Here is a 24,560-nt window from a genome sequence, read left to right as displayed (position 1 = left end):
GCTGCGCTCCTGGTGGAATGCGCTGTGATGTTCCTTGGAACTGAGAGGGAAGCCGACTCATAGGCCTTAGATATAGTCCCTCTGATCCAACAACCTATAACTGTTGAAGACACTTTGGCACCCATGACTCTGGGGTGATAGGCTATAAAAAGTGCTTCTGACCTCCGAAAGGGTCCTGTGCGTTGGATATAGATTCTCAGCGCTCTAATGAGATCCAGGGTGTGCCATCTAATTGCCAAGGGATGGTCTCGTTGGAGGCAGAAGGAAGGTAGGACAATATCCTGAGTTCTGTGGAACATGGAACTGACCTTGGGTAAGAAGGTGGGGTCCAGTCGTAATACTACCTTGTCCTGATGAAATTGACAAAGGTCCTGCCTGATAGAAAGGGCAGCCAGCTCCGAAATGCGTCGGGCAGAGGTAATAGCCACCAGGAATGCTACCTTAAAGGATAGATACCTGAGGGACGCCGATTTTAGGGGTTCGTATGGTCCCTGCGTGAGGGAATGGAGAACCCGTGGCAAATCCCAGGATGGATACCTGTGGACCCTGGAAGGTCTGAGGTTGGCTATGCCCTTGAGGAATTCCTGAACTTCTGGGAAGGACCTGAGAGGCTGTCTGCGGGGGCCCCCCAAGACAGATGAAATAGCTGCCAGATGGCGCCGGAGAGTGCTGGTGGAGAGTCCTTTATGGAAACCTTGCATAAGGAAGGAAATGATTCTGTGAATGGGAATGCACAGGGGAGAAAGACCTTCCTGTAGACACCACTGGTGAAACTTGGACCATGTGTGGTCGTATATTCGATTGGTCGAACCCCTTCTGGCCTTTAAAATGACCTCCACAGTATCGGGGTCGAGACCACGCAGCTCTAAATCTCTCCTGATAACAGCCAGGCGGTGAGGTGGAACCACTCCGGGTCTGGATGGAATGAGGCCCCCTGCCGCAGCATATCCCCCGAAACGGGGAGTCGCCAGGGGTTCTGGACGGACAACTGTTGGAGATCCGCGAACCAGGGCCGGCGGGGCCAATGAGGGGCGATTAAGATTACTCGGGCCCTCTCGGTGAGGACCTTGTGAATCACGTCCGGGAGAATTGGAATTGGCGGGAATGCGTAGAGTAGGCCTGGAGGCCATGGACTCCGAAGGGCATTGATTGCTTCCGCTCCCGGGGATGGAAATCTGGAAAAGAAGCGAGGGAGTTGGGAGTTCGCATTGGTCGCGAAGAGGTCCAGAACTGGTAGGCCGAATATGAGACTGATTTCATGGAACAGGTCGTGATGGAGGTTCCACTCTCCCGGGTCTATCGTTGCTCGAGATAGCCAATCCGCCTGGACGTTTAGGCTCCCCGAGATGTGGTCGGCTAGGAGCGACCGAAGATGTTTTTCCGCCCAAAGGCCTAACTTGAGAGCCTCCCTCATGAGGGCCTTGGACCTCGTGCCTCCCTGTCTGCAGATGTGGCTTTTTGTGGCAATGTTGTCGGTCAGAATGAGAACGTGCCGGTTGGGAATGCGAGGAGAGAAGTGCTTCAGAGCCAGGGAAACGGCTCTTAACTCTAGCCAATTGATTGGCTTGGAAGCTTCTTCCGGGGACCACGTGCCCTGGGCTATCATCCCCTGGGCGTGGGCGCCCCATCCCGATAGACTGGCATCTGTGGTGATGACAAATTGATCCGGGCACCTGAACGGGGATCCTTTGTCCATGGCCGGAGATTTCCACCACTTGAAGGATCTGCGAACAACTGGTGGGATGACAATGCGACGATTTGAGTTGCTGTGCCCCGATCTCTGAAAGGGTAATAGAAGCCACTGAAGTTCCCTAGCATGAAGGCGAGCCCAGGGAATGATGCCTATGCATGACACCATCTTCCCTAAAAGGGAAGACAGGGATACTATGGATACTGAGGGTTTTGATAACATACAAAAAACTAACTCCCCTATACTGAGTTTTCTCTCGGGAGAGAGAAAAACCTGGGAAGATTCTGAATCAATAATGGATCCCAGGTGTAATATGGATGTGGAAGGTTGGAGATGGCTTTTATCAAAGTTGATGGAAAATCCATGGTCCTGAAGGACTGACATGGTGATAGAAAGGTCTGTTTTCACTTTCTCTAGGGAGTTCCCATGAATCAAAATATCATCAAGATAACATAAAATGTGGATGGGAGACGCCCGGATATAGGCCGCCAGGGACCCCAAGAGCTTTGTAAAGACCCGAGGGGCCGAGGAAAGGCCAAATGGCATCGCCCTATACTGGAAATGTCTACCTTGAAAGGAGAAACGTAAAAATTTCCTGTGGCATTTGGCTATAGGAATGTGGAGGTAAGCCTCAGTGAGGTCTAAAGAGACCATGAAATCTCCCGTGTGGATGGCGGCCAAAATAGATGACAAGGAGTGCATCTTAAACTTCCTATATTTGATGAACAGGTTCAGCCTCTTTAAATCCAAAATAGCTCTCCAACCTCCAGAGGATTTTGGGACCATAAATAGAATGGAATAAAACCCTAGACCCCTCTGATCGGAGGGAACCGGTTGAATGGCTCTGATGGACAATAAGTGGGAAATGGCCTCCTCCATACGGTTACAATCTGAGGAGGACCTGGGAGAAGGACAGGAAATAAACCGCTTCGGGGGGGGAGAAATAAATTCTAAAAGAAGGCCTGTTTGAACAGTGTCAATGACCCAAGGGTCCTTGGAGGTGAGGCGCCAATTTGAGGCGAAATGGGCTAGGCGACCTCCTATGGGAATTGAGGAAAAATTACCATCTAGGTTTCTTTGAAGCCCTGTTAGAGGAAGCTCCCCTTTGGAAGCGAAAGCCTCTGCCCCTAGAGTTCCTACTTTGGGAACGAAAACGGGGGGAATACTGACCTGGAGATCTCTGATAGGAAGCCGTTTGATCTTGCTGGCGCCCTGGGCGACGAAAGGACTGCGTTTTGGATGCCTTTTTGGTGGTTGGACCTAAGACCTTCTTCTTGTCCGTAGTTTCCGTGAGGAGTGGATCCAGAAGATCACCGAAAAGAAGGTCGCGTTTTAAAGGCTCCAGGGATAACTGCCACTTCTGGCGTACTCCCGCTTGCCAAGGACGAATCCATAGGAGTCTTCTTGCCGTGGTAGAAGCTGCAATAGACTTAGCAGAAAATCTAGTAGATTGTAAAGTGGCATCAGCCACGTATTGAGCAGCTGCAAAGACCTTGTTGAAGTCCTGTTGGCCTCTCAAGTCATCAGGAGGAATATGCTGTTGAAGCTGGCGAAGCCACAGAAGCATGGCTCTGGAGAAAAAGGAAGCCGCTGCAGAACTTTTAATGGCCCAGGAATCTGCGGTGAATCCTCTTTTGAGCATTTGTTCAATCCGCTTGTCCTCTGGGCGAAGGACTTCCTCTGCTTCGCCTGGCACAGCAGCCGCCGAGTGAAGGATTTTGACAGGTTCATCCGGTTTGGGAAAGGATAGGAGCTCCTCATAGGAAGAGGAAAGTTTGTATAATTTTCTGTCCTTAGTAGAGGGATTAAGCCCAGAAGCTGGGAAGTCCCACTGTTTAAGTAAGGCATCTTTAAACAATTTAGGCATAGGGATTACCTCATTATCCTCCTGTTCCTCTGTGAAGTAAGGTAAATTCTCCTCCGGGGGATCAGTAGATGAGGAGGCCTGTTTCTCCTGGGCTGCCAATCCCGTAGAAATCCTAGCTTTGAGGAGGAGAGATTTGAACAATTGAGAGGGAAAAATAGTAATTGGAGAAGGAACCTTTATTTGGGATTCCTCATCATCTGAGAGGCCTTGAAAAGGATCCTCATCCTCCTCCATGTCCTCATATTCGTCTTGAGAAGAGTCTGAATCATCCTGAATAGGAGCTCTAACCGCTGGGGAAGAACCCAAGGGGCGAGAGGGACGAAGAGGAAGAGGAGGTAAAGGGAGCTCATTGATGGTAGAGAATTTAGCATCAATGGCCTTGGACAACACAGAAAAAATAGATTGGAATTCAGGAGGTAAATTGGAAATATCAGCAGGAATGGCAGAAGAGTCTCTGAAGGCCTGGGAGGGTCCTGGCTGGGGAGAATCTTCAATAATATCTGGTTCCTCTGGACCTATTCCCCATAGGTTAGGTTGGGGTCTGTCTAGGTTTGGCTCATCCAGAGATAACACAGGGACCCCAGAAGGAGGCAGATTAGAAGCCTCTGGGGGGTCTTGACTACTAAGTACTTGGGCCTGTACTTTCAAACGCTTTGCTGATTTGTCATGGATTCTTTGTAGGGCTAGGTCCCTTCTCTTCTCAGCCCTGGTGACCTTGGTCGAGGGACGGGCCCCTGAAGAAGAGGAGGTCGAGGCCTGGGGGATACTGGTAATCTCATCGCCTGTAGGCCTGGCCTCTCTGGGACCTTTAGTTGTGCCTCTCTTGGGAAAAGTAGCCATAGTCTGAACAATTTACAGAAGACCAGGCTGAGCCAAATCACAGAATAATTAGGGAGAAGATTTTAAAGCCTTCCCAAGAGGAATGGATCCTGCTCCGAGGCCTCGGAGCTGCTGAGACTTGAGGACAATCTGGGCAAACCCAGAGTTCGTGCCCCCAAATACAGCGTGGCCCAGCCTCCCTAAACTTTAATTAAAGTAACCAAGGCACTCTGGTTGGAGGCTTAGCCGGTGGAGAATTAAGCCTGAGCGTCCCAAAGCCCACTCCGGGATCCACGCGGTGGACTGAGGCCTACGCGGCTGGCAGGAAGCCAACACGAGAGGCCTAAATTTAAAAAGGGCGCGAAGGCCTTCGCGCCGAAAAAATCGCTCCGTAGAAGAAATGTTAAAGTGGAAGCGATCGACTAAGTCCAGGAGACTAAAACAAGCGTCTCACTCCGCAGGAGGTATTTATTAGCCCTTTACAGTAATACAATAATAGAATAATGAATCAATGAATCAATACTTGCACCCAAACCTCCAGGCCAAAAGGATTAAAAGAATCCACAAGCGGCAGCGGGGATCGTAAACGGCAAAACAGCCGGGGGAAAACGAAACCGCAACTTCTCCCAAGGAAAAAAGCCGAGCCGCTTTTTATCTTTTTTTCTTTTAAACGGCTGGCGCAATTAGTGCAAGTAAATAAATAAAGACAATAAATCTTACTACTTTTTGAAGGGAAAGGTCGAAGGGAAGGTGTTAGAATGTTGAACGAGCTATCACAATACAACCGCAGGATATGCGAACTGAGCGAATTCTGGGGAAGGGGCGGATCCGGCAAGCTTTTTTAACACTAGGCTCAGTTCCACCGGATTGGACATGAGCAACCCATGTGACTGCTGGACCCGCTCCTTCAGTACGGAGAATGGTTCTTGAGAAGAGGCAAAAAACCCTTGAACACCCAGTTCTTATCTAGAAAAGTTTGTAAATAGAGGTGTTTGCAGATAGAGGTACCACTGTACAGGCTCGGTTCTTTTTACTAGTCACCCAAGTCAGACAGCTTATAGGCTACTAGAAGACAATCAAAAGCAAAATATTTTGTGAAAGGGGAAAGCAATCTACTCAGTTATGGAATGTTTCATCCAATAAACATCACTGAAATGTGAATTTCAAAAGTGAATGTACCGGCTTTGGAAAGAAAAATGTCTGGAATTAGAGATGAATGGAGCAAATGAATTTATGGATTAAGGGTGTCTAATTTTAAAACACAAGTTCTTTACCAATGCTAAATTGGAAGTAATTGGGGGGGGAAAGCAAGCAATTCAAAATTCAGATTTATTCAGAATTATCAAATATAATACCAATTTGCAGACTGGGCAACAAAAGAGTAGAAAGCAAAGAAAAATAAGGAAAAGAAACTCTGAGTTGCTAAAGAATTGCAAGCAACTATTGCTTAATCAAGAACTCCTTCTGAAAAGCAAGGAATTAATAAAAGAAGTTGAAAATGAGTGTTTACCAAAACGGAACCAAATTAACAAGAAAAATTTGGTCAAACCACTGAAGCTGTTAAAATGGTTCCAAATGCAACATTGGAACCTGTTGATAAAGACTATGTAGCCACTGAAGAATTGAGTCTTAAAACATCAAGACATGAACTTATAGAAAAACTTGTAGGAAAATAAGAAAACCTTAAATGGAATATGCAATTGGAATTAAAAGATTCACATATAATTGAGCAATTGAATTAAAGAGTTTCAGGCAAGGAAACTTGAAAAATAGGAAAATCAACTGATTTTTATGTGAAACACAATCTGTACAGCGAAAGAATCGCAGAGACTGCAGAACAACTGAAACAGAGTCAGGATGAGAGTTAAGAGGTTCAAGCTCAACCCCAACAAGACTGAATGGCTGTGGGCATTGCCTATGAAGGACTATTCCATCTGTCCATCCTTAGTTCTTGGGGGGAGGAATTATTAACCCCATAAGAGTGGGTCCACAATCTGGGCATCCTAGATCTGCAGCTGAGACTAGAAGAACATCTCTCAGCTGTGGCTAGGGGGGCTTTTGCACAGATTCGCCTGGTGCATCAGTTGCAATCCTCTCTGGATCACAGTCACTCACGCCCTTATCATCTCATGCTCGACTATTGCAACATGGGGCTACTCTTGAAAAGTGTTTGGAGACTACAACTGTTCCAGAACACAACCACGCAAGATGCTGTAAGTGTGCCTAGGTACATCCACATCACACCAGCACTCTGCGAACTGCACTGGCTCCCAATCGGTCTCCGGATGCAATTCAAAGTGTTGGTCATCACCTGTAAAGCCCTACATGTCTTAGGGACCATCTTCTGCCTCACACTTCCCAGGGACTGATTAGGACCCACAGGGTTGGCCTTCTCAGGGTCCCGTCAACTAAACAATGTCGGTTGGTGGTGCCATATGAGGGGACTTCTCTGGTAGCTCCGGCTCTCTGGAACCAACTGCCCATGAAGATCCCCACTGTTCCCACTGTCCTGGCCTTCTGGAAGGCTGTGAAAACTTGGCTTTCCTGGCAGAGCTGGGGCCAATGAGCTATACCATCTTGCTCTGGCTAAAAGGATATGAATGATTTATTTTGGGTTTTTAAAATTGTTATTATATTGTTTTAAATTGTTGTTATGCTGCCCAGAGTCCGGAAGGAGTTGGGCTGCTTATAAATCAAATACATTAAATTAAATTAAATTAAATTAGTTGCTAAGTGACTCACATGTCCGTTAAGCAAACCCCAATTGATTTTAATTGTTGGACACCTGCTGAGAAGGCCACAAATGATCACACAACCCTGGAATGCTACAACTGTTGTAAATAAATGCTGGTTGCCAAGTATCCAAATTTTAATCATGTGACCATGGGGATTCTTTAACAATCATGTCACTTTTTGCAATGCCATTGCAACTTCAAAATGTGGATGGATGGATGGATGGATGGATGGATGGATGGATGGATGGATGGATGGATGGATGGAGTTCTAGAATGTATAGAACCATAAACATATTTGTTGGCTTTTCCAGATATATATTTCCTTTCTATATATATGCTAGATATTTCAATGAAAAATATAGTTGGCTCAAAGAAAGTCAAATATTTATCTGCATATGACCAACATCTGTCTTAAGTCTTCAGCAGAGATGTTGTTAGTGCTACTTCATAAGAATTTTTTTAAAAAATCAAAAAGGAAGCAATGGATTGCACACATGATATGGTACTAACAAATGGAAAATTATAAAGAAGAGCCAATCTAATCTAGTGGTTAAAGCAACAAACTAGCATCTATTCTAGTCTGCTCTTTAACCCACCTCTGTGGTCAGGCTTGGGGGAACTGAGACATCCCCCCCTTGCCTATGTAATTTTGTGCATGATATGACTGTGTGTATGTATTTTATCTATTGGTTTGGGGTTTTTTTAGACTTTTTAATGTAAAACTGTTATTTTAGATTTTAATTATTAGATTTGTTACCATGTATTGTTTTTATCACTGTTGTGAGCCGCCCCGAGTCTACGGAGATGGGTGGCATACAAATCTAATAAATAATAATAATAGAATAAACATGAAAATTAGCTCAAGTGAAAAGACAATTTATGATAAAGAGAAGTCATGAGAAGCCATTAATGTGGTTTCCAAGTATAAGAACATAAGAGCCATGCTGAATCAGGCCAAAGCCCACCGAGTCCAGCATTATATGTCACACCAATTATACATGGGGATCTTGATCAGAAAGAGAAGACAAAACCCCTCCCTTTCCTTTGACCCCCCCCCAACAAATGGTACCCAAGAGTATTTGAATTAACCCTGAGTATCTGAAGCCCTTATGAATGTAGACCAATTTTAACAGTTTACTTTGATTCCATTTTTTATTGTTGTTTTAATTATTGTTTTGGAAGAGCATCTTTCAAATGAGGAAGTGAATTTAGAGCTTCAAAATAAAAACTTCTGGTGGATTTGTTTATTTACTTATTTATTTAATTTGACTCCTATGCCGCCCAATCCCGAAGGACTCAGGGTGGCTCACAACAATATAAAATTACAATAACAATAAAAGGAAGTCAACGGGGAGGAGCAATTTCTAAAATCCTATTTAAAACTTTAAAAAAACAGTTCAACAACACACGTACGGGTCATTCATACCAATATATACACATGGACAAGCTTAGTGGTTGATTTAGTGGTTGTTAGTTCTAAATGCAGCTGCACAAGCAGTCATGGGTCTTCCTAGATATGCCCATGTCTCACCAGCACTCTGTTATTTATGGTTTGGTTTGGTTTGGTTTGGTTTGGTTTGGTTTGGTTTGGTTTGGTTTGGTTTGGTTTGGTTTGGTTTGATTTGATTTGATTTGATTTGTATGCCGCCCCTCTCCGTGGACTCGGGGCAGCTAACAACAGTGATAAAAATAGCATGTAACAATCCAATACTAAAACAACTAAAAAACCCTTATTTATAAAACCAAACATACATACAAACATACCATGCATAAATTGTACAGGCCTAGGGGGAAAGAATATCTCAGTTCCCTCATGCCTGATGGCAGAGTTAGGTTTTAAGAAGCTTACAAAAGGCAAGGAGGGTGAGGGCAATTCTAATTTCTGGGGGGAGTTGGTTCCAGAGGGCTGGGGCCGCCACAGAGAAGGCTCTTCCCCTGGGTCCCGCCAAACAACAATGTTTTGTTGACGGGACTCGGAGAAGGCCCACTCTGTGGGACCTAACTGGTCGCTGGGATTCGTGCGGCAGAAGGCAGTCCCGGAGATAATGTATACTGCATTGGTTGCTAACAGGTCTCCAAACACAATTCAAAGTGTTGGATTTAACTCTATATGGCTTAGGACCTGATTACCCTCGGGACCATCTCTTGCCTCACTTATCCCAGAGACCAGTTAGGGCCCATAGAAATGGCCTTATCCAGGTCCCGTCAGCCAAGCAATGCCAGCTGACGGGCCCTAGGGCAAGGGCCTTCTCTATGGTTGCCCCCACCCTCTGGAATCAACTCCCCCCAAAGATCCATATAGTTCCTACTCTCCCAGCCTTTCGGAAGAACTTAAAAACACATTTGTGATGACAGGCCTGGGGCTGTTGAATTAGTCATCTTGCTCTAGCCCCTGCCACTGGCTGAATGATTGGTAGGATAGATTGATATGTAAGATGTGTTGGTTGATTAAATTGTTTTAAGTTTATTATGAGGTTTGGGTTGTTTTAGAGCACTGGTTCTCAGCCTTTCTAATGTTGCGACCCCTTAATATAGTTCCTCATGTTGTGGTGACCCCCAACCATTAGTCTAGCGCCAATTCTCTCAACAGAGCTTTAAGCTGATTGGCAGGAAGGTCAGAGGGACGCCCCCACTGTAAACGCCTGATTGGTCGGATTGTAAAAATATGTTCCAAGGCACCAAAATAGAAGCTCTAGTTCCTAACACCATGGGAAATTTGTCTTAGGCGACCCCTGTGAAATTTGTCTTAGGCGACCCCTGTGAAATGGTCAGGTGACCCCCAAAGGGGTCTCGACCCCTAGGTTGAGAACCACTATTTTAGAGTAATTTTGATTTCTGTGTTAAATATGTCATTTATGCTGCAAGCCGCCCTGAGTCTCAGGAGAAGGGCGGTTTAGAAATTAGATAGATGATAGATAGATAGATAGATAGATAGATAGATAGATAGATAGAGAGAGAGAGAGAGAGAGATGAGATAGATGAGAGAGAGAGAGAGAGAAATAGATAGATAGATAGATAGATAGATAGATAGATAGATAGATAGATAGATAGATAGATAGATAGATAGATAGATAGATAGATTTCAGCAGGACTTGTGACATGTTATATGTTCCAGCTTGTTCTTTTGGCTCAAAGAATTTAGTGCAACAATAAATCTGTTTGCATTTGAGCCAGTTTTACAGGTGAGAGGAAAAAATTGGCCATGAAAATGTGTCATCTGGACATGACTACAGTTGTTCCCTTGACTGAAATACAGTCAAGATACCTTTCCCAAGCAACCTCATGCTTAAAATGAAAATCTTCTGAAATGAATGTCTACTATATGTGGCATGAATAGGATTCATGGGAAAACTGAAGGGGTCAAGTATCTTGCCTCACCTCAATCACTAGCCACCGATTGAGTTCAACAATTCAGCTGAAAGTTGAGGAATCTTTTTTTTTTAATCAAACCACAGAGGCATGAAATGCTCCAGGTCATCTTGGACCACTCCACAAACTATCTTCAGTCAATTGTCCCTCCAGCTATCTAAACGTGGGCTACTTAAACCTTGCATTTTCTGCAGCCAGAGAGCAGACAGGCAGATGTTAATCAAAGAGTAAGGATCTCTTGCTGAGTTTTAAAATGGGATTTTGCACATAAAGCAATTTGTAATCTCACTGGAAATTTCAGATGGCAATTTGATCACTTAACACAGCTTTGCTCTATGAATATTTCATGAGCAACTCTTCGGCAGCCACTACAAAAATGAGCCTTTTGTTTTCACTGCCACTTCCTCAAAACACACATTCAGCCAGCTCCTCTTTTCCAAGGTCAGGCTGGCAAGAAGACATGTCCGTAATTTCCTCTTCCATACATGAGCCCAGCTGACCCGAAGGAGGTAAATAAGGAGCAGTGTCAGTGACCCATTTGCAAAGATGTCTGATCTAAACAATGTTACCACCCTGCATTATATTGTCTTGAGTGCCATCTCAGCATCCAACAGAGCATAAAAGAAAAAGAGAGAGAGAGAGAGATGACATGTTATGGAGGAAGAAAAATGCTGGCTGAATATTAAGAAATGATAAGGCCAGTGAAAAACATAAGATTCTCAGCTACCGAACATAGACTGTCAAAAGCAATCACAACAATTCCTGTAGGGGAGTGTTTGCCAACCTCAGCAACTTCAAGATGCATGGGCTTCAATTCCCCACATCCCAACTAAACTGTGACAGATTTTAAAGCAGAGAAAAATAATATTGATAGATCTGTCTTCCTACTAATAATTCTTATGCAACAAGTACAGATAAACTGATGCCAACAAGACACTACCACATGATTTATTTTATGTATGGCAACTAATCAAATCAGCCAGTCTACTCTAGGCATACAAGACATGGGAAAATATTGTTTATTTTCTATTTTAAAGTTTTTATTAATTTAAAAAATATATAACCAAAAACATTTATACATCTACACATTTACAAAACATAAAAAAAGAAAAAAATACAAACCAAACCAAACCAAAACATATAAATAATAATAATAATAATAATACGTAATAATAATAACAATAATAAATTAAATACAATGAACAATATTAACAATGACAACAATAACAATGAGCAAGTAACAAAATATATATCATTTATATCCTCTTGTGAAGAGGAAGAAATAAACAATCTCTTCTAGCATCAAATTATTTTCTGGTGAAAAACAATCAGTATTCACTGTTATTCCTTTTGGTTATCAATGTCTTTTTTGTTGTTATTATTTTCTTAGCCGCCTTCTGTACAATCTTAGTTGATTAATTTAATTTCATACAAATTTTATTTTAACAAAGCACTGTATATATATCATATCTAACCTATTATACCAAAAAAGATATATATATATATATATATATATATATATATATATATATATATATATATATATATATATATATGTCATAGCATATTTCTCCTTTTGAACCAATCATAAAAAGAATTCCATGTTTTATAAAATATTATTTATTTTCATTGGGTTTAATAAGTCTTAAGGCTATTCAGGTTTTCATCTAGATACAAAGAATTGAAGGCAATTCAGGATTCCTAAATACTGAAAGGTTTTTAAATTCTTTCTAAGGGTAATCCTTGACTTATTATCACAATTGAGCCCAAAACGTATGTTGTTAAATGAGAAATTTGTTAAGCGAGATTTGTCCCATTTTTACTTTTCTGGCCATATTTGTTACATGAATCATTGGTTGTAATATGGTTGTTAAATGAACCTGGTTTTCCTACTGACTTTGTTTGTCGGAAGGTTACAAAAGAGCATCATATGACTACTGGACAATGGAACCATCATAAATGGCTTAGGGCTAGATTATTTATGGGACCATCTCCTGACACACACCTCCCAGAGACCAATTAGGGCACACAGAGTTGGCCTCCTCCAGGTCCCATCAGCCAAGCAATGTAGACTGGTGGGACCTCGGGGGAGAGCCTTCTCTGTTGCCGCCCCGGCTCTTTGGAATCAACTCCCACCCGATGTCTGCACTGCTCCCACCCTGCTGGTTTTTCCTAAGGCCACGAAGACCTGGCTGTGCCGGCAGGCTTGGGGACCCTAAATTAACACCAACTGTCCACCTGTATGAACACGTCTCTGCATGAATGTTATGAACGTGTGTTGTTGAGTTTTAATTAAGGTTTTTGATTTCTTGACTTCTTTACTATTGTTATTTGTAATTCTATATGGTAATTTTATATTGTTGTAAGCCGCCCTGAGTCCTTTGGGATTGGGCGGCATAGAAGTCAAATTAAGTAAGTAAGTAAGTAAGTAAGTAAGTAAGTAAGGAAGGAAGGAAGGAAGGAAGGAAGTAAGGAAGTAAGTGAAGTAAGGAAGGAAGGAAAGGAAGGAAAGGAAGGAAAGGAAGGAAGGAAAGGAAGGAAGGAAGGAAGGAAGGAAGGAAGGAAAGGAGGCAGGGAGGAAATAAACAAACAAACAAATAAATAAATAAATAAATAAAAATAAATAAATATGAGTCAGTTACCAAGCATATCACCATGAGGAAACTGCAACAGTCATAAGTGTGAAAAATGGTCATAAGCAGAGATGCACTGCTAAGGTGGAATGGTGATGTGTGCTCGCCCCCGTGGCTCTGAGTGCTAGCGGAGCCCAGCACAATTCTGCTACTGCAGCTGTGCAGGTAGCAGAATAGGCACGCGGAGACACCAGATGTGCCGGTGTTTTGGCACGTTTTTTTGCTTCTGCATGCATGCTTCTTTATTCATTGCTATTTAATTTCAAAAGATCTTTAAACACACTTTTGTAAGTCATGGGTTATCTATACTTCGATTAGACATCATTACAATTTGTTAATTAAGCAAGTAAAAACTAGAGAATATATTAAATATGAAGATGCCACTAATGTAAGGACATAGATTTTAATATAGCATTTTAAACAAATTAGCAGCAGAATAAATAGGGGGGGAAATGCTGAATTGTTTTTCAATAAATGGAAATTCTGGGACAATTTCACACAACATTGCAACCATCATAAATGTGTGTCAGTTGCCAAGCATCCAAATATAAATCACGTGACCATGGAAACGCAATGAAAAAATGGCATTTTTTTTCAGTGCCACTGTAACGTCAAAGTCACTAAATGAACTATAGTTAATCAGAGGCTACCTGCATTTAACCTACTTAGAAATACCTTCAGGCCTTTCTGCTGGATGGCAAAACAGCAGAAGAGGAATAAAATTGCGATGGAAAACTTCAAAAACAAGAACACAAACAATCCTTCCTGGTTTGAAGAAAATCTCTCTCACCCTTATTTAGGTGATATGATTGGCCGACCTGCTGTGACCCTTGTCTACCAAAACTAAATATCACCTCTACTCTAGAATAAACATTACCTTCAGTTCTTCAAATGTTTAAATAGAAGCTCTCTATCATTTGTAATTCATCAACTTATCATGGTCTAAGGCAGTGATGGTGAACCCATGGCACAGGTGCCACAGGTGGCAAGCAGAGCCATATTTGCTGGCACGCAAACTGTTGCCCTAACTCAGCTCCAACGTACATGTGTGTGCTGGCCAGCTGATTTTTGGCTTGCACAGAGGCTCTGAGAGGGCATTTGTGGCTTCCAGAGAGCCTCCAGGGGGATGGGAGAGGGCATTTTTGCCCTCCCCCAGCTCCAGGGAAGCCTTTGGAGCCTGAGGAGGGCAAAACATGTGTCTACTGGGCCCACCAGAAGTTGGGAAACAGGTTGTTTCTAGCCTCCAGAGGGCCTCCAGAGAGCCTCCAGTGGGCAGGGGAAGTTGTTTTTGCCCTTCCCGGGTATTGAATTATGGGTGTGGGCACTCGCACATCCACAAAAGCAATTTCCCACGCTCTTTCGGCACCTAAGGAAAAAAAGGTTCGCCATCACTGGTCTAAGGTCCCAAGTCAAATGATTCTGCCACTGTTTGGTGCAGGGGGTTGGAAACATTAGGTGGACAACCTGTGGATTCTGGAAGATGCCAGGCCAACAGAACACCTTTTAAGCACAATTGCTAAGAATCTCTAACAGCAGTTCCTTTTTAAATATTGGTTAGTTTAGTTCAGTGCCACTAAAATAAGGCAACTTGTAGGCAAGCACTACAAAGTGCCATTTATTAGCTTATGCTTTATGCTGTGCTTAACTTCATACTATAGTCTTAACTTTAATAAGAACACAAAGAATTCCCCATGCTCTTCCCCAAATCTCACCAGACAAGCTCTCCTAACCTTGGTCATTCTGATAACCTTTTATTCATGCTTCTTTAAACATGATTGTACTACTTGTCTATGCAACAAGACAAATTATAAGTTAAGATTGTGAATATAAGTTATAATACAAGTTAAAAGTTAGACTTATTTACAAGGTAGTCTTAACTTGTATATAAGAAAATGAAAGCATACTCTGTTTTTTTAATGGTGCCTTTAATAAACAATAATTAAGAAATTATTATTATGAATATTGTATTATTAGGAATGCTACTGTCTTTTAAGTGGCGGGCCCATGCATAATACCATCCCTTTCTCACCCACTACCAATGAACGATTGGGGATTCACTGTTTCAGCCAATTTGTAAAAAAGAAATGCATGCTATTAAATATCTTGCTTGAGGGATCGCCAAGGTAGAGTATACAAGTCCAAACTAATTGAAGATTCATGAAGTTTAATAAAACACAATTAAAAGCATTCATGACAAGGGAAACCAAAATATTAGAAGCCAGTGGGTGTAGAAAGGTATGCAGCTGGTAAACATGACAGTCAGAGGCCTTCTAAGAAAACAAGAAACCAGCCTGAATTTCTAGTTCATTGCTATCTGGTGGCAATCAATATGAATATCAATTGTGCTCCTTGCATATCTGACTAACATCCCAAAGTTTTGTGACACTGCTTTGCCTTCAGAAGAAAGGAAACAATACTTAACAGAAGGAAGAAACTTGGGTGTCACAATTATCTGACAGGTTTCTGGGCTACTAATGCAAATGCTTCCATTTTAAGCTGAGGCACCCAAGAATTATGATCAATAAGCCATTGATATTAAATACTCAACATAGTTTCACTAGTCAAACCTTCTTTTGAAATCTGGTATTTCTAAAGTTTCAGCTCTATAGAAGCGATTGGGATGAGAAGTGACAGGAGCAAATTAATGCAGTTAACTTCCTTTCCTGATAATCTAGCAAAATATTCCTACCTACAAGAACCTTAATCTATCATTAAAGTGTATACTACATGGAGTCAGCAAAGCTAAGTCCACGTCACTGCATTAAAAGTTGATTACACAAATCCTAACATCCAAATCTACTCCCAACATTTCTTTTCTCAATTACTACATCAGAGGAAGGTAAGAGATGATGGGAACATGATTGTTTCTCATAACTAAACTTATTGCCAGTCTTTCTTAGAGGGTAGAGTTTCCATTATTCATTAAAAGAAGCAATCCAGGAATACTATTTATTGGGTAGCAATATATTGTGGTGAAAGGTAAAAAGCTTCCAGAGAAGTTTTGCACCAGTATTCCCTAATCTGATATCTCCAGATTCCAGAAGGTCAACTACCAGAATTGGCATGAAATTCAATTTTTCTGAAAAGTGAAGTTCAATGAAGTTCTTTCAGCTATTATTGTGAAAAGAAATCTTCAGTAGAGTCTTACCCTACCTATAAATTTAAATCCAATAAATCCTAATAATAATAATAATAATAATAATAATAATAATAATAATAATAATATCTTACACATGGTAACCCAAGCAAGGTTGTATATGTCCTTTCACAATGCCTGGAAGCCATAGGATTTGAATGAAGGACAGCAGATTTGCAAGACAGAGTGGCTTTGGGTATATGGAGCCTCAGGATCATCCTTAGTTCTGACTCGAAGAGTAGGAAATGGGCATAACTAGGACAACTTTTGCACAAGTCATTTATTCACCAGATGCAACCTTTCCTAGATCAAGGCTTCCCTGCACTCAGTTACTCAAGATCTGGTCATCTCTCTTCTGGACTATTGTTAGGTTAGGTTAAGTTAGGTTTATTGGATTTATATGCCGCCCCTCTCCGCAAACTCGGGGCGGCTCACAACAATAATAAAAAACAGTACAGTACATAATACCAAATCCAATGCCCACCCATCTAGTTACAATTTAAAATTAATAATCTCATAAAAACAGTACAGTATATATAAAAAAACAGGCACACAGTCAATGTAATGTGTTCAATGGGATTATCCATTTGGAAGCATTAGTGGGTGCAAGGTACGGCAGCAAGAGCAATATTTGGGGGCCCTAGGATAGTCTTTGCTTCATTGGTTACTGGTTGGTTTCCAAATTCAGTTCAAGGAGATGGCTATGACCTTTAAATCCCTTAATGGCATAGGTCAAAGGCTACTTGATGAACCAGAGCAAGCCTATCCTATCCCTGCCTGCATAAGGCCTACTATGGATCTTGCCAGTCAAAGAATTCTGACTATTCTGACTAGAAGATCCTTCACTTCTGCAACACCCACCCTTTGAAACAGGGGTAGGCAAAGTTGGCTCTTCTATGACATATGGACTTCAACTCCCAGAATTCCTGAGCTAGCATGACTGGCTCAGGAATTCTGGGAGTTGAGGTCCACAAGTAATAGAAGAGCCAACTTTGCCTATTCCTGCTTTAGAGCCTTCTGCTGTCTAGGCTAAGATATGCCTCCACCCTTCTGTAGGAGCCTTAAGATCTGGCTCCATCAGTTGACCTGGGGACCAGATGTGGGAATTGCATATTGGAAGTGATTGCTGGATTGAGGGCAGACTCCACATACACCCCTTGCTCTCTGCTCTCCAATCATCCATCTTTTTGTTATGGCATTGATGTTTTCTCTCCTCGTGTTATTTTTCATTGTTTATTCTATTGTTCTATTTTATTTCTGTTTAAACTCTTCATTTATTCCTTTTTATTGTTATAAGCTATACAGTATAGAGTAGTCCCACAGCAAAATAGTCAGGAAAATAAATTTAACAAATAATAAAATAATGATAACATTACTTAATATTATCTTAGAACATCTAATATCATAGAAAAAATTATACATTTGTATAATTTAACAAGCTTATTTCTTGAATAATTTTCTACATGAAAATGGTTACTTTTTATAGTCAGAATGCTTCAAGCTACAGTCTTCAAATTAAATCCGCTATGTCAAAATACATGTGAAATGCAATCAAAATGTTTTGTCAAGATTTTTCATTCTACGAAGATAATGTATATTTGAAGCTGAATATTTAATGTAGCTGTAGAAATATTAATCATACAATGCAGTGAAATAAAGTAAGTTTTAGAGGCATCCTTCAAGTTTAACAAAGTACACAATTCCAAAGAGCACTTTATAATTCTCTCTTGAGAATTCAGCTTTGAGTAGAACTTGTAAATGTTTGTCTCCCATTGTTAATTCATTTTGTGTTTTCAGATTATTTATAACTTTAATTAGAACAAGCATCATCCTAAAAACTATTACTTAGAAACTGATCTCTTTGTCAATTCCAAGTTATTTGTTTCAAATGCAACAATGTTCTTTTTACTCAATTCTTTTTTTATCTGAAAAAAGGACTTGTTACTCAAGTAATTTGTAAAATGAGAGAAGCATGATAGATTTGCTGAAAATACAGTAAACTAGTAAACAGTTTCTACTCAGTTGTACTGCCTTAAATTCAATGTTGCATTCTTTTCAGGAAAGTACAGTATTCCAATTCTTCATACAATATTAGCATCAATAATTTCTCACTGCTCACATACAAGAAATAGTCTTCTTTGAAGTATTAATACTCACTCTGTCTTTGTCATCAGCCACATCACGGAGAATGTCATCGCTGTCCAGGATTCCACCATCACCATGCTCTAGACGATGCACCTGTATCCAGTAGTTTGGATCCTGCAAGCACAAAAAAATTTAAAGCCATTAGATACCCTACGAAACTAGACTTACAATCCTGGGTCTAAAAAACTTAGAACTACGATGCCTTAAACAGGATCTAAGTATTGCCCACAAGATCATATGCTGCAACGTCCTGCCTGTCAAAGATTACTTCAACTTCAACCATAACAAAACAAGAGCACACAACAGATTCAAGCTTAATATTAACCACTCCAAAATTGACTGTAAACAATACGACTTTAGTAATCGATCAGTACACTGATAGAAACATAGAAACATAGAAGACTGGCGGCAGAAAAAGACCTCATGGTCCAACTATTTTTTGTATTTTATCTTAGGATGGATCTATGTTTATCCCAGGCATGTTTAAATTCAGTTACTGTGGATTTACCAACCACGTCTGCTGGAAGTTTGTTCCAAGGATCTACTACTCTTTCAGTAAAATAATATTTTCTCATGTTGCTTTTGATCTTTCCCCCAACTAACTTCAGATTGTGTCCCCTTGTTCTTGTGTTCACTTTCCTATTAAAAACACTTCCCCCTCCTGAACCTTATTTAACCCTTTGACATATTTAAATGTTTCAATCATGTCCCCCCTTTTCCTTCTGTCCTCCAGACTATACAGATTGAGTTCATTAAGTCTTTCCTGATATGTTTTATGCTTAAGACCTTGCACCATTCTTGTATCCCGTCTTTGAACCCATTCAATTTTGTCAATATCTTTTTGTAGGTGAGGTCTTCAGAACTGAACACAGTATTCCAAATGTGGTCTCACCAGCGCTCTATATAGCAGGATCACAATCTCCCATGATGATACCCAGCTGTACATCTCCACCCCATGTCCAGTCAACAAAGCAGTTGAAGTGATGTGCCAGTGCCTGGAGGCTGTTAAGGTCTGGATGGGTGTCAACAGACTCAAACTCAACCCTGATAAGACGGAATGGCTGTGGGTTTTGCCTCCCAAGGACAATCCCATCTGTCTGTCCATTACCCTGGGGGGGAATTATTGACCTCCTTAGAGAGGGTCCGCAACTTGGGCATCCTCCTTGATCCACAGCTTACACTAGAGAACCATCTTTCAGCTGTGGCGAGGGGGGCTTTTCCCCAGGTTCGCCTGGTGAACCAGTTGCGGCCCTACCTTGACCAGGACTCAATGCTCACAGTCACTCATGCCCTCATCACCTCGAGATTCAACTACTGTAATGCTCTCTACATGGGGCTACCTCTGAAGAGTGTTCGGAAACTAAATAAATCGAGTTGTCGAAGCGCGGAACTCATTACCGGACTCCGTAGTATCATCCCCTAACCCCCAACACTTTTCCCTTAGCCTATCCACAGTTGACCTCTCCAGATTCCTAAGAGGTCAGTAAGGGGCGTGTATAAGTGCACTAGTGTGCCTTCCGTCCCCTGTCCTATTGTCTCTCCTATATCTCATATATCTTCTCTTCTATCCCTATATCTCTTCTTCTATTGTCTCATTGATATATTTTATTCCTATATTTCCTCTTAATATATTTTACTCGAATGTATCCTTTATAACCTTCATTGTGTATTATTGTGTATTGGAATAAATAAATAAATACCTTTTGGAAGGATGGAAGGCTGAGGTTCGAACTGCCAAATTGCAGTCAGCTGGCAGTCCGCAAAAGTAGCCTGCAGTACTGCATTCTAACCACTGCACCACCACAGCATTAATCACTGTGGAGCTTTGGTGATGCAGTAAGTTTAGAATGCAGTATTGCAAGCTAACTCACTACTCACTGCCAACAGTTCAATCTTGACTGGTTCAAGGTTGACTCAGCTGTCTATCATACAAAGTCAAGAAAATGAAGACCCAGATTGTTGAGGGCAATATGCTGACATTTTTAAACCACTTAGACAATGTTGTAAAACACTATGAAGTGGTATATAAGTCTAAGTGCTATTTCTGTTGCTACCTATGTCAACACCATTTACATTAGTGGTAGTGGATCCTCAAAGTTCAAGCCTTTTCTATAATGCATATTAAGATATATTAAGTTCTACTAACATATTTAAAAGCTCAGTTATGGCCAGTTTAATATCTGAAAGAGGTCACATTCCAATGGGATTGGACTATCTTATCCTAATCACTCCAACAAGAGAGACCTACTATGGATCCCATCCATCAATAAATGTTGACTGGAAGGATCCAGGAGAAGATCCTTGTCTGCTAGTAATATTCTCCCATAAGAAGGGAGATCTATCCCTCAGTATTTTGGCTGTCTGGAAGAACCTTAAAACCTGTATCTACCAGCTGACTTGGGGCCCCAATGGGAGTGACAGAGTAAAAAGAAGACTCCTATTCTAATATTTATTCAATGTCTCTTAGGTGTATTTAATTTTACATTAACTTTTTATCAGTTTGTAAGCCACCCAGAGTTGTTTCAACAAGGAGAAGGGTGGCATATAAATTTAATAAATGAATACCATATTTTCGGTGTATAAGACACAACTTTTTCTCCCCAAAAGAGGTTGATAATTAGGGTGCGTCTTATACTCTAAATGTAGCTTTTTTTTCAGCCCTAACTAGCAGCTAACAATCTTCCCAGCTCTTACTTTGCAGGCTCTTTCATTGTTTCTCTCTGTGAAGAATATTTTCCAAGCCCTAAGTCTTGCAGGGTTTGTTTCATTAGTCTAACTTGCTCGGAGTAAGTTTCTTTCCAGCCTTAACCAGGTGATAACAAGCTCTTACCGGCTTGCAAGCTCTTTCATTGTTACTCTCTGCAAAGAAGAATATTTTCCAAGCCCTAAGTCTTTCCAGCCCTAACCAGGTGCTAACAAGCTCTTACAAGCTCTTTCATTGTTATTCTCTGCAAAGAAGAATATTTTCCAAGCCCTAAGTCTTTCCAGCCCTAACCAGGTGCTAACAAGCTCTTACAAGCTCTTTCATTGTTACTCTCTGCAAAGAAGAATATTTTCAAAGCCCTAAGTCTTTGCAGGGTTCTTTTCATTGCTCTACCTGTTCAGACTGTTTCTTTCCAGGTGCTAATGAGGTTCCCAGCTCTTACTGACTTGCAAGCTCTATCATTGTTAGTATCTCAGAATAATTTTTTTAAAGCCATTAACCAGGGGATAAAATAATGTGCTGAAGCTGACCAGACTAAGTACACTAGCTAGATAAATACCCGATAAGCAAATTCTTTTCCCTATTTTCCTCCCCCCAAACTAAGGTGTGTCGTATACTCCAAAAATACGGTAAATAAAACTTTAGAGGTAGAGGTTTTTGTACCTGTATGTATTGCAGGGGTGTCAAACTCATATTGTCACCTTGCTGTCACATGACATACTACAACTTCCCCCCCCCCTTTGATAAAAAATGGAGGTGGGCATGGCCCAAATGTGACACATCTGCCCCACAAGTTTAACTACCCCTGATGTAATTGAACTCTGTGCATGAAAATGACTCATTCATAAGTCAGGTGAATAGGGATCCTATGTAACTCAACCGTAGTTTGCCATCTTGTGTGCATAACCCGCTGTAAAAGAAAACTTGGCTGAACTCGCCACCAAAGCTGCCTGGGCTGTAGTCAGGCATCAGATGTTTGACAGTGATAGAGACTGACAGGAGCCCAGTACGGATGACTGAAACCAAGCAGCAGCAAAACTTCAGTAACCATGCAGCATCAAAAGGATGAGCTTAGTTTAAAATTCCAGTTCAAAATTAATTATGGGCATGGAAAATTGAAGGTTTGTAATAGTTTTCTCTAGGCAAAAGAATCAAAACAAGAGAGTGGGGGGGAATGCCTTCCCTTTCTTGAACTTGACTTACAGTTCAATATTGCTGAAGTTGTTTCTTCCTTTAACCAAATTAATCCATTTGTAAACTTTGACATAGATAGAACAGATGGTATGAAGCCAAGGGCATTGTTAGATGGGAGCAAATAAGCAACTAACACATTCTTCAACAGTTAATCACAAACCAGTTATGCTTGGAGCCAATAGCAGAGCATGTTTGACAAAGATTTGGTTGGGTATAATAGCTGTTGTTGTTTTTTAAATACAGGTGAACCTTTTGAAGTTCTCAGGTTAGCTAAGGTTGTAGGAGACCTAATCTTCGAGGATACGAATTCAGGAATGTTCACAGAGCAGTTCAAAAAGAAACAACTACTATAAAGCCACAATTTCCTGGTAATAGAGTTTACCATACTTGTCTTCCTGTTTAGAAACAGCATTATACCCATGATAAACTACTATGACATGTATGATAGCAGTATATCAGCCTAAAAATAAATATTATTGATTTAAAGAATTTATAAAAAATATTAACAATTGTTATCTTATTATTCTTGTAAAATGCTCTTTTAAAAACAAAATTTAAGCATAAATATGATAAAATTCATCAATTATATGAGTTCACTTTTTGGATAACAGAATTTGAACTCAAGAACATTCAAATTTTTTCCACACTATTTTAACCATTTATATTCAAGGTCAAGTGCCACTGCACAATACCTGGAGACAATCTAATGCACAAAACTAAAGGTGTGAGAACCAAACTGAAGATTAGGGGAAATACAATATACCTGTTGGATGCCATGATATAACTTAATAGGTTGCAAAACAAATCAGTTTTTAATAAATGTAGCCACTAGGTGGCGATACTAAATTGTAAAACTGCAATGAACAAAAGACAGTGAAAAACCCAAATTTACTAGAATATATTCATTATACATTAATTTGAAACGTATCAAAGGCTTTTTTAGCATGTAACTAGATCAACAGACAGTTCCAATTTATTTGCTGTAATATCCCTGCTATCAATCATCACATAAATATTGTCGTATACTTGTTTTATTTTTAATCAATCTAGATGGATGGGTGGATAAATTATAAATACGGTAATATAAACCTTTGTAACCTCCTGCTTCAGGCAATATTTTACTGTCCATATTACGCAAATATATTGATCTTTACTTTGCACATCTTATGGTATTTTTTTTTCAAATCTTAATATTACTGTAATATAATCCCCATAAAACTATGAAGGAAATGCAGAAATATTAATTTCTGATTTATTGCAATAAGCCTCTAAAAATGCTTTTGGGGAAGTCATGTTTATTATATTTTAATCACTATAGTATATTTAGGCTTCAGTTCTTCACTGTAAGATCAGAGGATTGTCCCAACTCTGGTGCTGCATTTTTAAAAAAAATTAATGTCATTATTAAAACATGATAAAGTAGACACACAGTGACAAGTGCAAATTCCCAGAAGATTTGTTTTTAAAAGAGAGTACAGTGGTACCTCTACTTACGCACTTAATTTGTTCTGTGACCAGGTTCTTAAGTAGAAAAGTTTGTAAGAAGAAGCAATTTTTCCCATAGGAATCAATGTAAAAGCAAATAGTGTGCGATTGGGGAAACCACAGGGTGGAGGCCCTGTTTCCTCCCAAGAGATTCCTAGAGAGGCCCTACGGAGGCTTCTCCCCACCTTTTCCAGCCCTGTTTCCTCCCAGGAGATTCCTTGAGAGGGCCCACGGAGGCTTCTCCCTGCCTTTTCTGGTTATAGTTTTGGAGGCTCAGGTTTGTAAGTGGAAAATGGTTCTTGAGAAGAGGCAAAAATATCTTGAACACCCAGTTCTTATCTAGAAAAAAGTTTGTGAATAAAGGCTTTGTAAGTAGAGATACCACTGTACTGTTTGTTTTCACTGAGATAAATTATATGGGGGAATATGATGGGAAAGAGATCCTAACCTTTTGTTCTTCTTCCCACAGCATTTTCCCCCTAAAGTGTAGAGTCCACTTTTTAGTGGATCAATAAAAAGTTATTATCTTGTTCATCTTGTTCAAATCTAAGTAATAAAATCTATTGATTGCAACAGGAATTGACTGACTGGCATGACATTGTGAGCTGAGGGGGAAGGGCTGACCCAAAGTCACCAATCAGCTTTCATACCTCAAGTGGGACTAGAATTCGAAGTCTCTTTTTGATTGGCTCAAAGTCATGGCATTTTTCTACTTATATATGGCAATGGCAGCAAGATTTCAGCCTAAAGTGGGACTAGAAGTCACAGTCTGCTGGTGATTGG

General features: G+C 40.7%; 1 protein-coding gene across 1 annotated transcript in view; it reads right to left on the bottom strand.

The window, feature by feature from the left end:
- PARD3 (par-3 family cell polarity regulator) overlaps positions 1-24,560 on the bottom strand; it is a 716,596-nt gene that overhangs the window by 580,669 nt on the left and 111,367 nt on the right. The window contains 1 exon segment of the mRNA XM_070728743.1: positions 18,407-18,508. Coding sequence (XP_070584844.1) covers positions 18,407-18,508 — 102 coding nt within the window.

The sequence above is a fragment of the Erythrolamprus reginae genome, chromosome Z (assembly GCF_031021105.1).
Source record: "Erythrolamprus reginae isolate rEryReg1 chromosome Z, rEryReg1.hap1, whole genome shotgun sequence".
Taxonomy (NCBI): Eukaryota; Metazoa; Chordata; class Lepidosauria; order Squamata; family Dipsadidae; genus Erythrolamprus; species Erythrolamprus reginae.
The sequence above is the reverse complement of the archived record's forward strand: the minus strand, read 5'-3'. Positions and strand labels throughout refer to the sequence as shown.